The sequence below is a fragment of the Aspergillus pseudoviridinutans genome (genome assembly GCF_018340605.1).
Source record: "Aspergillus pseudoviridinutans IFM 55266 DNA, scaffold_4, whole genome shotgun sequence".
In the NCBI taxonomy this organism is placed as follows: Eukaryota; Fungi; Ascomycota; class Eurotiomycetes; order Eurotiales; family Aspergillaceae; genus Aspergillus; species Aspergillus pseudoviridinutans.
In genome coordinates, this window is record NW_025091284.1 from 138,634 (window position 1) to 152,366 (window position 13,733).

General features: G+C 48.4%; 7 protein-coding genes and 1 non-coding gene across 8 annotated transcripts; 5 read left to right on the forward strand and 3 right to left on the reverse strand.

Annotated features, from left to right (window-relative positions):
• Positions 1-40: 40 nt before the first annotated feature.
• On the reverse strand, positions 41-1,013 carry Asppvi_005468 (uncharacterized protein; the record flags this gene model as incomplete). Its single annotated transcript, XM_043301390.1, has 3 exons — positions 41-148; positions 202-682; positions 742-1,013. 3 exons carry the CDS (start codon positions 1,011-1,013, stop codon positions 41-43), a joined length of 861 nt encoding a protein of 286 aa, XP_043157325.1.
• Positions 1,014-2,287: 1,274 nt separating this feature from the next.
• Positions 2,288-3,224, reverse strand: Asppvi_005469 (putative RTA1 domain protein; the record flags this gene model as incomplete). The annotated part of the gene is made up of 2 exons (XM_043301391.1): positions 2,288-3,011; positions 3,073-3,224. The coding sequence occupies 2 exons, from the start codon at positions 3,222-3,224 to the stop codon at positions 2,288-2,290; spliced, it is 876 nt and encodes a 291-aa protein (XP_043157326.1).
• A 1,057-nt stretch (positions 3,225-4,281) lies between these two features.
• Positions 4,282-5,499, forward strand: Asppvi_005470 (uncharacterized protein; the record flags this gene model as incomplete). Its single annotated transcript, XM_043301392.1, has 4 exons — positions 4,282-4,350; positions 4,379-4,531; positions 4,592-4,722; positions 4,782-5,499. 4 exons carry the CDS (start codon positions 4,282-4,284, stop codon positions 5,497-5,499), a joined length of 1,071 nt encoding a protein of 356 aa, XP_043157327.1.
• Positions 5,500-6,107: 608 nt separating this feature from the next.
• Asppvi_005471 (uncharacterized protein) lies at positions 6,108-6,893 on the forward strand (the record flags this gene model as incomplete). Its single annotated transcript, XM_043301393.1, has 1 exon — positions 6,108-6,893. One exon carries the CDS (start codon positions 6,108-6,110, stop codon positions 6,891-6,893), a length of 786 nt encoding a protein of 261 aa, XP_043157328.1.
• A 466-nt stretch (positions 6,894-7,359) lies between these two features.
• On the forward strand, positions 7,360-7,433 carry Asppvi_005472. The gene has a single exon. It is a non-coding gene; the product is annotated as a tRNA-Ile (tRNA).
• Positions 7,434-8,153: 720 nt separating this feature from the next.
• Asppvi_005473 (MARVEL domain-containing protein) lies at positions 8,154-8,855 on the forward strand (the record flags this gene model as incomplete). The annotated part of the gene is made up of 4 exons (XM_043301394.1): positions 8,154-8,300; positions 8,352-8,452; positions 8,511-8,636; positions 8,693-8,855. The coding sequence occupies 4 exons, from the start codon at positions 8,154-8,156 to the stop codon at positions 8,853-8,855; spliced, it is 537 nt and encodes a 178-aa protein (XP_043157329.1).
• A 1,160-nt stretch (positions 8,856-10,015) lies between these two features.
• Asppvi_005474 (putative GPI anchored cell wall protein) lies at positions 10,016-10,621 on the forward strand (the record flags this gene model as incomplete). Its single annotated transcript, XM_043301395.1, has 1 exon — positions 10,016-10,621. One exon carries the CDS (start codon positions 10,016-10,018, stop codon positions 10,619-10,621), a length of 606 nt encoding a protein of 201 aa, XP_043157330.1.
• Positions 10,622-11,148: 527 nt separating this feature from the next.
• On the reverse strand, positions 11,149-11,843 carry Asppvi_005475 (uncharacterized protein; the record flags this gene model as incomplete). The annotated part of the gene is made up of 2 exons (XM_043301396.1): positions 11,149-11,559; positions 11,625-11,843. The coding sequence occupies 2 exons, from the start codon at positions 11,841-11,843 to the stop codon at positions 11,149-11,151; spliced, it is 630 nt and encodes a 209-aa protein (XP_043157331.1).
• Between the last annotated feature and the right edge of the window lie 1,890 nt (positions 11,844-13,733).

Here is a 13,733-nt window from a genome sequence, read left to right on the forward strand (position 1 = left end):
AGTCAGAGACATGATTTCCATAAGACCCTACAACGAGATGCTACAAGCACTGGGAGTAGTACGAGTTCGAGACCTGGCAAGTGCCCGAAGAGCAGCAAGTAGGGCCAGACCAGCCAATTCCACCGCATTGACCGTACAAAGCAGAGCACTATTCGCAGTCAGAATAAACATAGCTGTGGCGCTATGTGGAAGAAGACTTACACTGCCGGAGCCACCAGTAGAGGAGCTGCCCGAGGAAGTAGTGGAGGAGCTGCTGCTGCTTCCGCCGGAAGAGGAACCACCAGACGAGACGGTGATGGTCGAGGTACCGCTGCTCTCGTATCCCTCAGTGGAGACGATCTGATAGTTGTGGGTACCCAGGTTCATTCCCAGGCTAGCCCAGGCGTTGAAGTGATTCGCGGTGGTGACCGTGCCACTGGACCGCTTGTTTTGGCGGATGGACCAGTACTGGTTGAAGGTGGCCGTGCCGCTGATCGAAGGCTGGTTGACCTGTTGGTGCTCGTAGATGTCGTAGGTGGATCCGTCGCTAGTGACGGTGCCCTTGTGCGTCATGCCCGAGCCAGGATTGTAGCTGCCATAGTTCTCGAGGATGTAGTATTCGACCAGGGGGCTGGTAGTCCATCCATAAACGGAGAGGTAGGCATTTCCGGAGGGATTAAAGGAGCCAGAAAAGGTAATGTCACTAGTAGGGAAGTTTAGTACTTTCTTCGTGTCTTCTTATAGTTCTCTKGCGTTACCTACTGGTTACTGCCAGGATTCCAGCCCTTCCCGCAGGTAAAGTCACCACCGTTCTGATTCGCCCAGGTCACGCTATATTCGCCACCGGCACCGTTGGTGTATTGCACTGTTCCGGCTCCGTTGGTCCAGAAGGAATAGTAGTAGCCGTTGTTAGTGCCTGTCTGGCTGGACGTGATGGTCTGACGTTCCGCCAAGTTGACGGTCGTGTCACCTGGAAGAGCAAATGCGCCGGCGATAGCGGCGAGACCAAAGCTAAGCGAGGAAAAGGAGATCATATTGAGACTTGGTTGCAGTGCTCTGATGAATAAAGCTGACCTGATTGTCAAAGTGCTTTCCCAGGAGGGGCACGGTACCTCCTTATATGATTTTTTTCGGCTAAATTTACATATTTGCGAATAGCCTAGCTGAATGATCACTCCACCCTAGGAAGAAAGCTTCGCTTGGATGATCTTGCTTCTCGGCAATCATGCTTTCCCCAGATTGTCCCAGCGGCTAAAAGCTTAGCGATTGGTTCCCCTCTGCTGCAGAATTACCCCAACTTCGGCAGTCAACAATCTTCACGGAATCAGGCCCGACAAGGCGATACTTTTGCCGACAGCCTAAGACGATGATCTTCTGACAATCAAGAGGGAAGAAACTTGAAGGAGAGACGGCCTCAATACTGGTTACAACCTTACAATCTAGGACCGATGAGACGAGCAGCAACCCCGACTAAGGCTACTTCGGTCTGCTAGGAGTTAATTTGGATATCTTTTTGATGGATCCACTCGACCCTCTAATCATACCTAATCATGTCACTTTTCGGGATTAGTACTGAGTAGAGAGAAAATGCTTTCTTTATGAAACACGTTGGCTCCAAGAAAATGCCCAAGCTCGGCGGCCGAAGCTTAGTTCTTACGACTAACTACTGTCTATTTGATCTAAGAATATCCTGTTCGTAATGTTTATCATAGACGGCCTGCCGGAATTATTATTATCAATGTTATTATGAGTTTGCTTTTTTACCGAAAATATGACGGAGATAATTGCGTCTGGTGGCTTGTATAATAGCCAGGAAGGAGAGGGGATGATACGAGTCCCTTCACTTTGATCGTTGTCCCCGATTAGTTGAGGATTATGGCTAGGTACTACTGACTCAATATTAATCAACTTTAATTGCCGGTGTCACAGAGTGAAACCCACTGTTAAAGCATTTCCGTTGGTGGATTTTGCCGGACGTTTCATAAACTCCTAGTGGCTGAAGACCGAGTCAGAACATCACAGCAGTTGGGGGCATATTGATAATAATAGCAGAAAAGTAGATATTCATGATATGTGATTAAGTAGACAATTCGTAGTTTCTCTAATCCACCCATGTACTTCTCTATCTTTCATTTCCAACATCTCGGCTTCTAAATCCCAAAAATAAGCACCCCATCCATATATACAGTCATTGGCAAGGTCCACACTTAGTCTCCTTGTGCCAAATTTAGGTAGGACACTGGTGTTTCCAGAGATCTGTTTGCAGTATTCCAGCCGGCGTTCAAATCTGACGACACATAGCAGATATCTACTTATTCCGCTCTGTTAGCGGATGACTCTCTTCGTCCTTATGACGGACAATCAGGTGAAACAGGCCAAATGTCAGTGCATTGACAGCCGCATACGCAGCTTTAACCAGAACATGTTGGTCATTGCGGACTTCCTCCTCTTCGATTTCGGTCGTGCCATCCGCCGCCAAATAAACCGTATGGTGTCTGGGCAGATAACAACCTGGATTGAACACATTCCATAGGAAAGAGTTGACGAGCATGAGCGATGCCTCAAAGACATAAAAGAACCACTCATATCGCAAAATGGGGCTCAGAGTTCTTAGTTCTTCTGGATCATCAAGATCCACCGACGTGTTCCCGACATGTTCCACCAGACGGTAGATGCAACGGATCAGGATCAATGCCATGCTGATGTTTAGCGTGACCAGGAGAATTGGAAGAGACCTGCGACGAATTTTTGCTTTTGCGCACCGCCATTGGAAAGAGCCCGCTATCGAAACGAATGCAAGTACCACGCACAGCTGGAGTGCGAGTGCGACAAGGATCAAAGCTTTTCCCAACCCTTGCTGGCTGCCTGTTGGATTGGCATTGAAAGCTACCCCTAAAGCATTCAATGTCTCCACAAGCGCCATTAGAGCACCGAAAATGGCCAGAACTTTGCCGGGGGGAAGGGGTGCGAGATTTGGGACGTAGTAGAACATCCGGCCGAGAACGTGGTAGTTGGCGAGTTCGAGCAGCGGACTATAGAATCAGACAGATCCAGTCAGCGCCCAAACAGGATTGACCAAGATATGTAACTCACGGGCATATATAAATAAAGACCTGGCTGAGAATATAGATGAGCAGGTTTTGTGAAGTGTATGAGTCGTATATATAGTGCCCGTGGGCTCCATATGCCCGCATTGCATATCCGACTGTAAACAGTACTGCACACAGTGGGTGCAGCCCGATCATTCTAATGCACTTGTAGCGGCTAATGTGGGAATTAGGAGGTCTGATTGAACGGAGTGATACCCAGGAACTCAGGGCACCCACAGGCATTGCCAAATATGGCTAACTGCTGAGACAGCGAAGGCAATTGTGAAAAAGACTGGGCTTCCCTTATTAGGAGGGTAGATGTAAAGACTTCCCGGAACTAGGGCTGGTCAGTAATGATATCACATACATTACTATAGTGGCCGATCTAGACCAAACCCTACCAACTTGCCCGCTTGCCATCATGTATGGGACCTTGAACAGCAAATTCTCCAGTAAAACCGGATAAGATTCCTTCTCTTGTTATTTATTTGACAGTGGACCATGCCGGCTTATATGGCTCTCACAAGTTGCTCTTCAAAAAGCATCATCGTCAAGAGACGCTTTGCCGAATTAGGAAAATAGAGACGCCAAGACGCTAAATACCAGCGATGACGATCATTCCGAGGTGGTTGCCTATTCTAGGACTTACAACAAGTGTTGAAGTGACTGTGGCTCATCTTATTGTACTACTCTGTCGTGCTTACTACCGGGGCGAGAGACAGACCCTGTCTCTTCCCCCCACCCCATCGGTCCCCCGACTGAAGACTTTTATCTTTCCCTCGCTTGATCGTCTCCGATCAGGCGCATAGACGATGGAGGATCGAAAACGCCACTGTTGGGAATGTCTCCGACGGTCTCTAGTATGTGACTTCGCCCAGCCCCAATGTAAGCGGTGCTCTACCTCCGGGATCGTCTGTCCCGGATATAACGATACAGAACCTTTCAGGTTGAAGTGGCTTGCTCCTGGAAGGGTAAAATCTCGAAATCGAAAGCAGGCGAGCAATCGCAAAGAGAACTTGGCAAAGGCCACGGCAGAGCTCTCCGTCGTTCCCCGTTTTGAGACCATTACAGATGCCCCGGTTTTGGCCCAGGCAGCCGAATACTGCAAGTAAAAGCCATATGTAGCGCCATAACCAAAAAAAGACTAACCCCCGGACAGTTAATGCCTGCATATACCCCGACTTGCTCCCCATCAATGACCTTGGGCCCCATCATGGCGTTTACAAGATCTCGTCCACGCTTCTTCAGCGAGGGGCGGCGCACCCTGAATACTTACGACTTGGTATGGTGTGCATGACCCTCAGTCATAGAATGAACCAAACAAGGAATCACTCTCCCTGGCGGTCACCTTTTACCGGTACCGGGGACTTGTCATTCAATCTCTCAGGAGCGACATTAATGAAGGCCAGAAGCGTACCGGCGATGTCGTCCTTGCCGGAATCATCACGCTGCTACTCATTGATGTGAGTCCAATTTTAGTATGAGAGCCATCCACCGATACTGAACCATGTTTACCTTGCTAGGTTCAGCAAGGTGCCTCTCCTTATTGGCAATGCCACATCGAGGGTCTCCAGAACCTAATCAAGCTGCGCGGCGGCATCCGTTCACTAGCCAGGTCGACCAGCTTAGCGCCACTACTCCATTGTTTTGTGTTGTACGTTATTGTGCACAAACTGTTTGGTTAGGGGTGTCATACAGCTGACTGCCACACAGCGTTGCAGTTATGGGGAACACTTCATCGCCCGCTTCCCACTTGGCGACAACTACTTTGCGCCTTGGGGAAACTGACTTCATATTAGAGGAGTTTGGCAATGGAGTCTTTGACTTCCAGATGTGTCCCAAGCCCTTGTTCGCCGAGATTATCAGGATCAATCATCTTCGTGTGCGAGCCTGGAGACGAGATCCCGCACGACTGGAGGACCTCGCCCAAGAGACGTACGGAGTCCTCTCCCGCATCAATATTTTCTCCTCCGAACAATGGGCCAATTCCAAACCGTCGTCAAAAGAGGACTGGAGAATTGTAGGAAAATCGTACCAGGCCGCCGTGTCATTATACTGCATCCTCTCGCTGCAGAGCCTGTCAGTTCTGCCCCTGACTCCCTTACTGAGAGCCAGTTGTACCAACCAGGGACAGCTTCTGCAGAAGCTGCTCAAAGAGGCTCAGTCATCCCCAAGAATAAAGAGATTCACACTTTGGCCGTTGGTCGTGCTCGGGGTGCAAGCTGTGAATGGCGGCGCAATGATGCGAGCTTTTGTTCGAGAACACCTGCCAGAGGTGAGCCGCCACATTGGCTCATATGTCCCGCTGACGGCAAAAGCTCTCCTGGAGAAATTCTGGGCTTCAGGCGAGACTCGTTGGGATGCTTGCTTCGACAAGCCCTACACCGTCGTGACGCAAATCGCGGTGGACCTCAGCCGGTTGAACCAGTAGAGCAGCTCGGTTGGTCCAACGCCACGGTACTCACTATCTTCGCTCCGAGTTTACCTGTATAGAAGTATTTGGTGCTATAAGTCCGGCAGGCCTTTTCATCAACAAGTTCGTGCTGAGGAATTTGGGAGGCGGACTGAGCCGGAGGGATCTGTACTGGTTTGACGCGACGGGAAAACATTCTCTTCGCCAAACGGCTTATTGACCGTGCTCCAATCATCAAGACGATTAGCGACTGTATGGCTGTGTACACGGCAAGGAAGAGATATAAACAGAGGGGTGTAGTCTAGTCGGTGTGAAGGAACGTGCCTACGTTGTACGAAGGATCGAGAAACATTTGACGGGCCTGAGGCCTGTCAGGGGGTCGTATCACCGCCATGGACAATATATAAATTCTAACTATAAAGAGTCCTACTAAATGGGTATTTGATAGTATCCAATAACCTGGATTAAGATCCGCAAACAATCCATGGTTACGTAATGCTGCATTGCTGGATGACGTGACATGGCGTTTGAAGCAACTCGACTTTCACTCCCGCTCAGCACATCAATGTGGGCCGATTACATTAGCTTGCAAGGGCACTAATATGGCTCCTTTGTCATTCCAGATCATGTCTGATCTGCATCTCGAGACCCATTCCTCGTATGATGATTTCCAATTCCAGAGCGGAGCATCGTATCTTGCACTCGTCGGGGATATTGGCCATGTAGCGAACGAGCAATTATTCAAATTCCTCGAACATCAAATCCAGCGATATCTGATTGTCTTCTTCGTTTTTGGAAATCATGAACCATATCATATGTCACTCCAATCTGCAAAGAAGAAAATGCGAGCCTTTGAGGCAAAGATGGAACAGGCGCGGATCTCTTCCTCCAGAGTTGGACGCTTTGTCTTTCTGGACCAGACTCGCTACGACGTCTCGGATACGCATACTGTGCTTGGATGCACCCTCTTTTCTCATGTCACTCCGGAGCAGGAGTTTTCCGTCGAGTCCCGAGTGGTTGATTTTAAAGATATCCTGCACTGGACCGTGGAGGACCATAACCTCGCCCATGAGTCGGACCTCAAATGGTTAAATGCCGAGGTATCCAGGATTGCAAAGGAGGAGCCACAGAGACAGATCTTCATTTTCAGTCATCACAGCCCATCCAGGGATTCGCGCTGTATGAGTCGCAGGCATAAACATAGCGATGTGACCTCGGCTTTCATGACAGACTTGTCCTCGGAGGAATGCTGGACGTCTACGGCCGTCAAAGCTTGGGCTTTCGGTCATACTCATTATAACTGTCATTTCACGGATGAGACAGGCAAGGTCGTTTTGGCCAACCAGAAGGGCTATCTGATGTTTCCACAAAAGTCTTTTGATGCAGGAAAGGTATTTCAGCTTGGCAATTGATACCAGCCGAGCAACTGGGATATAGAAGTACAGAGGTGTGTGCTCATCTAGATTTTAGTAGGTGTACTTCAACCACCTCACTTTCGTGGATAGAAGGGTCGAAGTCCCTATACAACAAATAGTCTGACTATGGTTTTCCTTAGCTTCTCCCATTATTTTTTACATTCACGTTGAGGGAAGAAAGCCGATAGTGGTTGGTGATACCACGAGGGCTGGTAGAACTAAATATAGCGTACCTCCTGTGACGTCGCGCAGGCATCAACAACCCACAGTCAACCGCTACTAAATGAGATAAATAGGACGAGTGCAGGAGACATCAGTTTAAAAGACACACCAAGGCCCGAGCCAGATGAGTCTTTATTTTAGCATGATCATCTCGTCTGTACTCCGTATGCAAATACAAGAGGCGCAAATAGGGCAAACATGTGCTTTGTCAACTGCAATAAGCCAGCTTCTTTCAACAACTGGTCGCTTAGCTCAGTCGGTTAGAGCGTGGTGCTAATAACGCCAAGGTCGCGAGTTCGACCCTCGTAGTGACCATTTTTTGATTTCCATTTTTGTGACTCTTCTGGAAAAGGCTAGTATCAGTTACACTTATGGATCTTGCCATGTTTATTGTACATCAGAATATTGCACATGGAAGTGGGAGACGAAGTCAATGTTGTCCATAACTGGAGTTCATATGCCAGCAGTGTACGCGATTGCCGTGGTATTCCTGCTTAGACTTGGTGGGTCAACAAGGTTGCTCGACAATGAGGCTCCAGGCGTGCCAGCCATATGGATCATCTGCAGATCCACTGAGACTATGCGTGGCGTGAATATTAATATACTAAACCATTGAATATTCCTAATCCGCCCATTCAGCATCATTCTCAGTTTATCCGTCTGTCGGGTAGGACCCCCAGCATAAGGTGCCGTACCCAGGCGCGACGCAATACGTAATATGTCATTGAATAATATTTGATCTAATCAATGAACCCAGGATCAGACATCATTGATTATCAATTAGATTATAATATGCTGATCGTGTGACACATGTGATGCTAGACTCCAGCTGCTGCCTCATAAACGTGGTTCGGCCAATGGTTCTCAGCCATCCCGCTCGATGATTTCATGACATCCGGGCCTTGAGTCACACCAGTGGACAGCCAAAATGGTTAAAAAGAGCTCTGGAAATGATGGATGTGATATGTGCACAAGCTGCAGACATCTCATATTCCATTGATACCGAGCTGACCGCACGCACCAACAACGTCCAAAATGGCCTGGACTGAAAGAGATTCCCTCCGCCCTTTTCTCTTCGTCGCCCGTCTCTTTGCATGGGTGAGTGCTGTCATCGTCATGGGCGTCACTGCTTGGGCCGTGACCAAGGTTGATGGCTACCGAGTGGTCTATCCGCTGGTGATCGTACGTCTATCGCGCCTAGATGATAAGAAATAGGGTTTCTGACTCTGGCAGGCTGCACTAACAACAGCATTTTACATCCCTGCGATGATAGTATCAACAATGAGACGTAACCGTGGATATATGCTACCCTTGGACATTGTCTTTTCCTACTTGTACGCTTACATGCTCCCCCTGTTTCTTGAGATGTGAGTACTAATGAGTAATGAACAGGTGGCTTGCAGCATTCATCTTCCTTGCCCAGCACGTTGGGCAGCAGAACTGCCGATGGTTCGCTTCGAGTCTCTCAAGCTCGTGCACCCGCAAGAGAACTGCCGAAGCCTTCTCCTTCCTGGCTTTGTAAGTTAACAGCTGATGTGTGGAGTGCTGTCAAGTGCGCTAACTTAAGTGGCCAGCTTCTGGACTCTCTGCGCCATGTGCTTTGAGATCTTCAATTTCTACTTTAGTGGAAAGGAGGGACCAGTGGGAATGCGCACTCATGCCGAGAAAACCCCCCATCCCGAGGGTGGCCGTGCTCCTGCCGATGCGCCAGCAGATGTTGCCCAACCGGCTGCTTAGATGACAGCTTAATTATTGATGTTTCAGGATTGGCTTGTCTGCGGTAATTGAAGGCCTCGAAATCTGGACTCGTCGCTTTGAATTCATATGGAACGTGTGCTTTGATTGATTTGCGCTGCTAGCCCCAGGATTTTAGTACAGGTTGTTCACGAAAGAGTGATGGTGTTCGTCTGTTAGGATGAGGCCCATTAGTATTTAATTTGACTACCCAATATTGAGACAGTTTGTTTCTCAAGTATCCGCCGTTTGATAGTGAGGGCTTGCTGATCTAGAGTCTACCGTAATGTATGCGTAGTTATAAGAGGTGAATTGACGTGTCAAGCAAATTCAGATTAAATCCTGGGAGGCAAGATATCCAGTTGTTCTGGGATCTGCGAATGAAATAGTTGACCTGCGTAGAAAATTAAGTTTCGCTTTCTCTACTAAGTCCTTCAGATGATGAACGGGCTGACGACTGCGCCACTACCATGGATGAGCCATACTCGGTTCTTTTATTGTGCCATGTGTACCTGGCAGAGAACTATATTCCTTATGGTACACTGGCGAGTCTTAAAGGTGACAGTCTGAGCATCTCTCCTGCGTGCGTAATGCGCTTACGATTTTAGTCCGCAAATTGAACAAGTGGAGACCCGCAAAAAGGTCTGGATTTGAGAGTCGAGACCACAGTGGATGATGAAGCCAAATCACGCTGAATTATTGGTCCAAATGCTTAAGAACAGCGCTAGTGCTGTGTCAGTTCCCCATTCAATTGGCTGTGTTTATGAGGAAGCACAGTAGGAGCCCTCGTATCATGTCCCGAACAGCATCAGCCTCGACAAATGTAGATGCGGCCTACAGAACGTCGAATCAACCTCCACACACGGCCAAAATGAACCTGATCAAAGGGAACAGGGCTGAAACACGCTATCCACGTGTATGCGAGGACCGTTTTGATCAAGTGTTCGCGACACCCCTACTCCACCATGGGATATAAATATAGCAGGGGCAGGCCACGACCCTGTTGACTGCTAATGCAAAGCAAGCAGTCCTTACAGCTTTATTCTCTTTATAGAATCATTCTCTAGACGAGGTTGATCCTCGCACTCTCCTTTCTACTATCAATTGCCATTGTGCCACAGTCTCTCCTTAGACCTCACATTCTTTTGAATCGGTCAATCAGCATGTTTTTTCCCAAAATCCTTTTCCCAGCGGCCTTTGCGCTGACTGTCTCGGCCCTTCCGCAATTTTACCCTGGTGGCAGCATGACTAGGCTTGGTGCAACTGCCACCTCCAGCGCAAGCATCAGCACTACCTCCACTTCCGCCAGCACCAGTGTCAGCCCAAGCGCCACGACCAGCAGCAGCCGCGGCAGCGTTAAGATTTTAAACAACCTCGGCTCCACCGTCTACCTGTGGTCCACCTCCGATACCTCCAGCGCCATGCAAACCATCGCCTCCGGTGAGACCTACTCCGAGACCTACCAGACCAACTCCGACGGCGGCGGAATCTCCATCAAGATGGCCACCACCGAGAGCCAGGCCAGTGTCCTCCAGTTTGAATATACCAAGGACAGCGACACGCTCTACTGGGACTTGTCCGCAATTGACATGGACTCGGACTCGAAATTCATCACAGCGGGATTCTCGGCTACACCCAGTGACTCAAGTTGCTCGTCTGTAACTTGTACGGCTGGTGACAGTGACTGCAGCGAGGTGTATCACGAGTCGGATGATGTTGCGACGCAGAGCTGCTCGGCTACTGCAGGAATTACGGTTACATTGGGCTGATGGTATCTTTCGGACGGCAGGTATTCGGTGACCTTCACTTCTTTGATGGAAAGTTTCAATCAAGTAGGGGATAGAGAAGAGTAAGCTGGTCTTGCTCGATTATAGTGAAAATGTTTTACGGGTATAAAAGTTGTATTTAGATGGCGGACTTCGCTCTATCGTTCATTACGCTGTAGAATAGGCAGATGCAAAATGAACCCAAACTGGTCTTTAGCAGATTAAAACTTCCATAGTGTGCTGCGAGAGACGCCCAAGAGTAAAGGTTGACCCGAAAATGCATCACCTCCTGCCTCGACTACGGTTGTGATATGTCACGTCAGGGTCCAGCCTCTTTCAAATTTCACCCCGTAACCCGTCTGAAAATCGAATCATTGAAAATAGCTAAGTACCTACACACACTGGGAATAACACGCATTCTGTACCTGGCAGGTATGCTGGTCCATCCTTATCCTCCACTCTGAGGAAAATGCGGCGTGACGGTAGTCGAAACAGTAGTCGTAGCGTTGTCTTCCTGCAGGAGGTGTCACCTACGATAGAACCACGGTCACCATTGCATGTCCAGAGACATTGACAGTGGCTGCTTCTCCACTAAGCGACGCGGTAGTGTCGCTTATGTTATTGTGGCTGTTACCCGTGACGTACGCCTCGGCCGAACCAGCAGAGAACCCCTTGACGGTGACCGATGTCGACGAAGACGCACTATTGATCATCTGAACCGCAACAGTGCCATCCTTATTCTTGGATGCAGTCATATTGAGCGTCGAACTGGACCCGGAGACGGCCACGCGAACCGCGCCAGGTCGTACAACCCGACTCCACTGCGCAAACGCCCACAATCGCCCGGATGGAATGATATTCTTTCTACCGGTAATCACCAAGCAAGAGTTCGTGGTATCTTTCTCGGAGCCCTCCCAGTACAGGTACGCGGTCACCCAGCCCTGCCTGATAGTGTAGATCTTCTGCGCCCGGGTGAAACCCTCGCCTTGGGACCCCGTTGGAGTACCAGGTCGTCCTCCAACGTGCCGGCGCCCGAGAGGTCCGCGTTCTCGGTCTGCCAGACAGGGATGGAGGCGCCCATGGGGCTGGTTGGATCAGATGAGTACGAGTGCGAGGTGATCCGCGATAGGAGCTTCTCGACACCGGCGGAGATGAGTTGTGCGGTGCGGAGTTTCTGCGCGGTCCAGCCCCTGGCCTTTTTATCAATGCTTTCTTTCTGGAACATAATGTTTGTCATATAACAGTCATAAATCCAAAATGAAATACCGCAATGTGGGGAGGTCGTTGAGCTGCGGGGGAGAGCGTTGAGCTGTGGGCCACGGCTCACTGGCACCATCAAAAGCAGTAAGTGAGAAAAGTAGAAGACATAATAGTAAGGAACTATCGATAGCAAAATAACTGATAATTCCTACAATGTTGAAATGAGTATGACTAGAAAGTGGTAATGAGGTTGAACTCATTTACCTTATCCACCATAGATATCTGGTGGTTCCGAATCATTGGAAACGAACTCTGTAGCCTCCAAACCAGAAAATCATGTCTGGACAGAGAAAGAAAACGAAGAGAGAGAGAGAGTAGATACATAACAAAGGTGGGTTAAAGGTAAGTATATCAAAACAATACGTATAAACTAGAAGATGTCAGCAGGCAGCAACTTCAGTGTCTGACGACTGGCAGAAAGCCGCAAAATCATAACTGTCATAATAGTAATTAAATTTAGATAGCATAATACGGAACAATACCTGTTAAGACATAACTAGAATGAGCAGTAACTCCTCTAATTCTTGCGAGAAACACATAAAAACGGGAGGGGGAGGAGAACGCAAGGCTTATTGAAGCGGGAGACATGTCAGAGCGGCCATCCATTAAGAAACGGAAAGGAGAAAGCAAAATGACAAATGAAAAAAATAAAACAGCCACTAACTCTATTTCTGTCATAAGGGGCCTTTGTAGCAAACCCAGAGACATGCGACAACTTCTGCGGGGACATTGTATACAATGGCCTGAGCGCCGAACGGATAGCCTATATCTTCGATAATAGACTCAAAGCGTGTTTTGACATGACCATAGCGGCGCATCGTAGGGTGTGATAACGCTTTGCGCAAGGAAGAAGCAACAAAGCTATCATTTTACAGGTTCATGGTCACAGCAGAATATGACCATAGCACAGGCATCGCACTCTGTATTAGACATAATTGTCCAGCCAAAATGAGGTCTATCCTACTAGACAGCCATCATGTCTTAGTGTAGTCACATATGCCGTTAAATGTATCATCCTGGAGGCAACGTGTGCGTTAGTTTAATTATGATGACAGCCGGTCTCCCCTTAATTACCAAAAAGGTAACGCAGATAACGGGAATCCAGCCGAAGGCTGAAATATCATTTGCTTTAAGAAAATTGAATGATCCGTCAAGGCCTGTATGAAATGGACGTCTCCCGTGTCCATCCCGGATCTTCGCCCAGTGTCATGCACGCAAGGCGAGGCCGGATGCTGTTCAAATGTCAAATGTCCCAAGGATTGGACACATGTTACAAAGAATAGGCTAATTTAGAAGCATAAGTCACCGGATCGTTCCCAAAATCGCAATGGGCTCACGTATTCCTATAACGTCTGCCAGTCTTGAACTATGCTGGTCCCATCTGGCGCTTTTAGCAACTGCAACCCTTCTAAGTGACTGTAAGGGAATTCTGCTTAAGGATTATTGGTGTAAATAAAATCTTGGCCTTGCACTGACTGTCTCATATGTGACATGGAAAGGGGGCTTAGAGCGCATTGGTACAGCGCCAGCTTCTTGACAGCACAGAGGCAAATATGCTGAGCCATTTCCGGTTCTCAACTTAGTGGTGTTGCTATCCCTTCTGGGAAGGACCCTGAATCTGTCGATCGTGAACATGAATTTGTTTCATTTTGATGCCTTTCTAGTCAACAATCCGTAGGAAAATATACATTACGCCTGTCATTATCAAAGCCCTTCTCTTTCTTCCACCACTATATGGAAAGTTTAAGTTTACAAGTAGTCTTGGCATCCCGCTGTACAGATATCGTTAACAAATGAAAATCCCTGACGTAGATCATGTAGCTACCTCCCCGTTATGTATGTTTGTCATGTACCT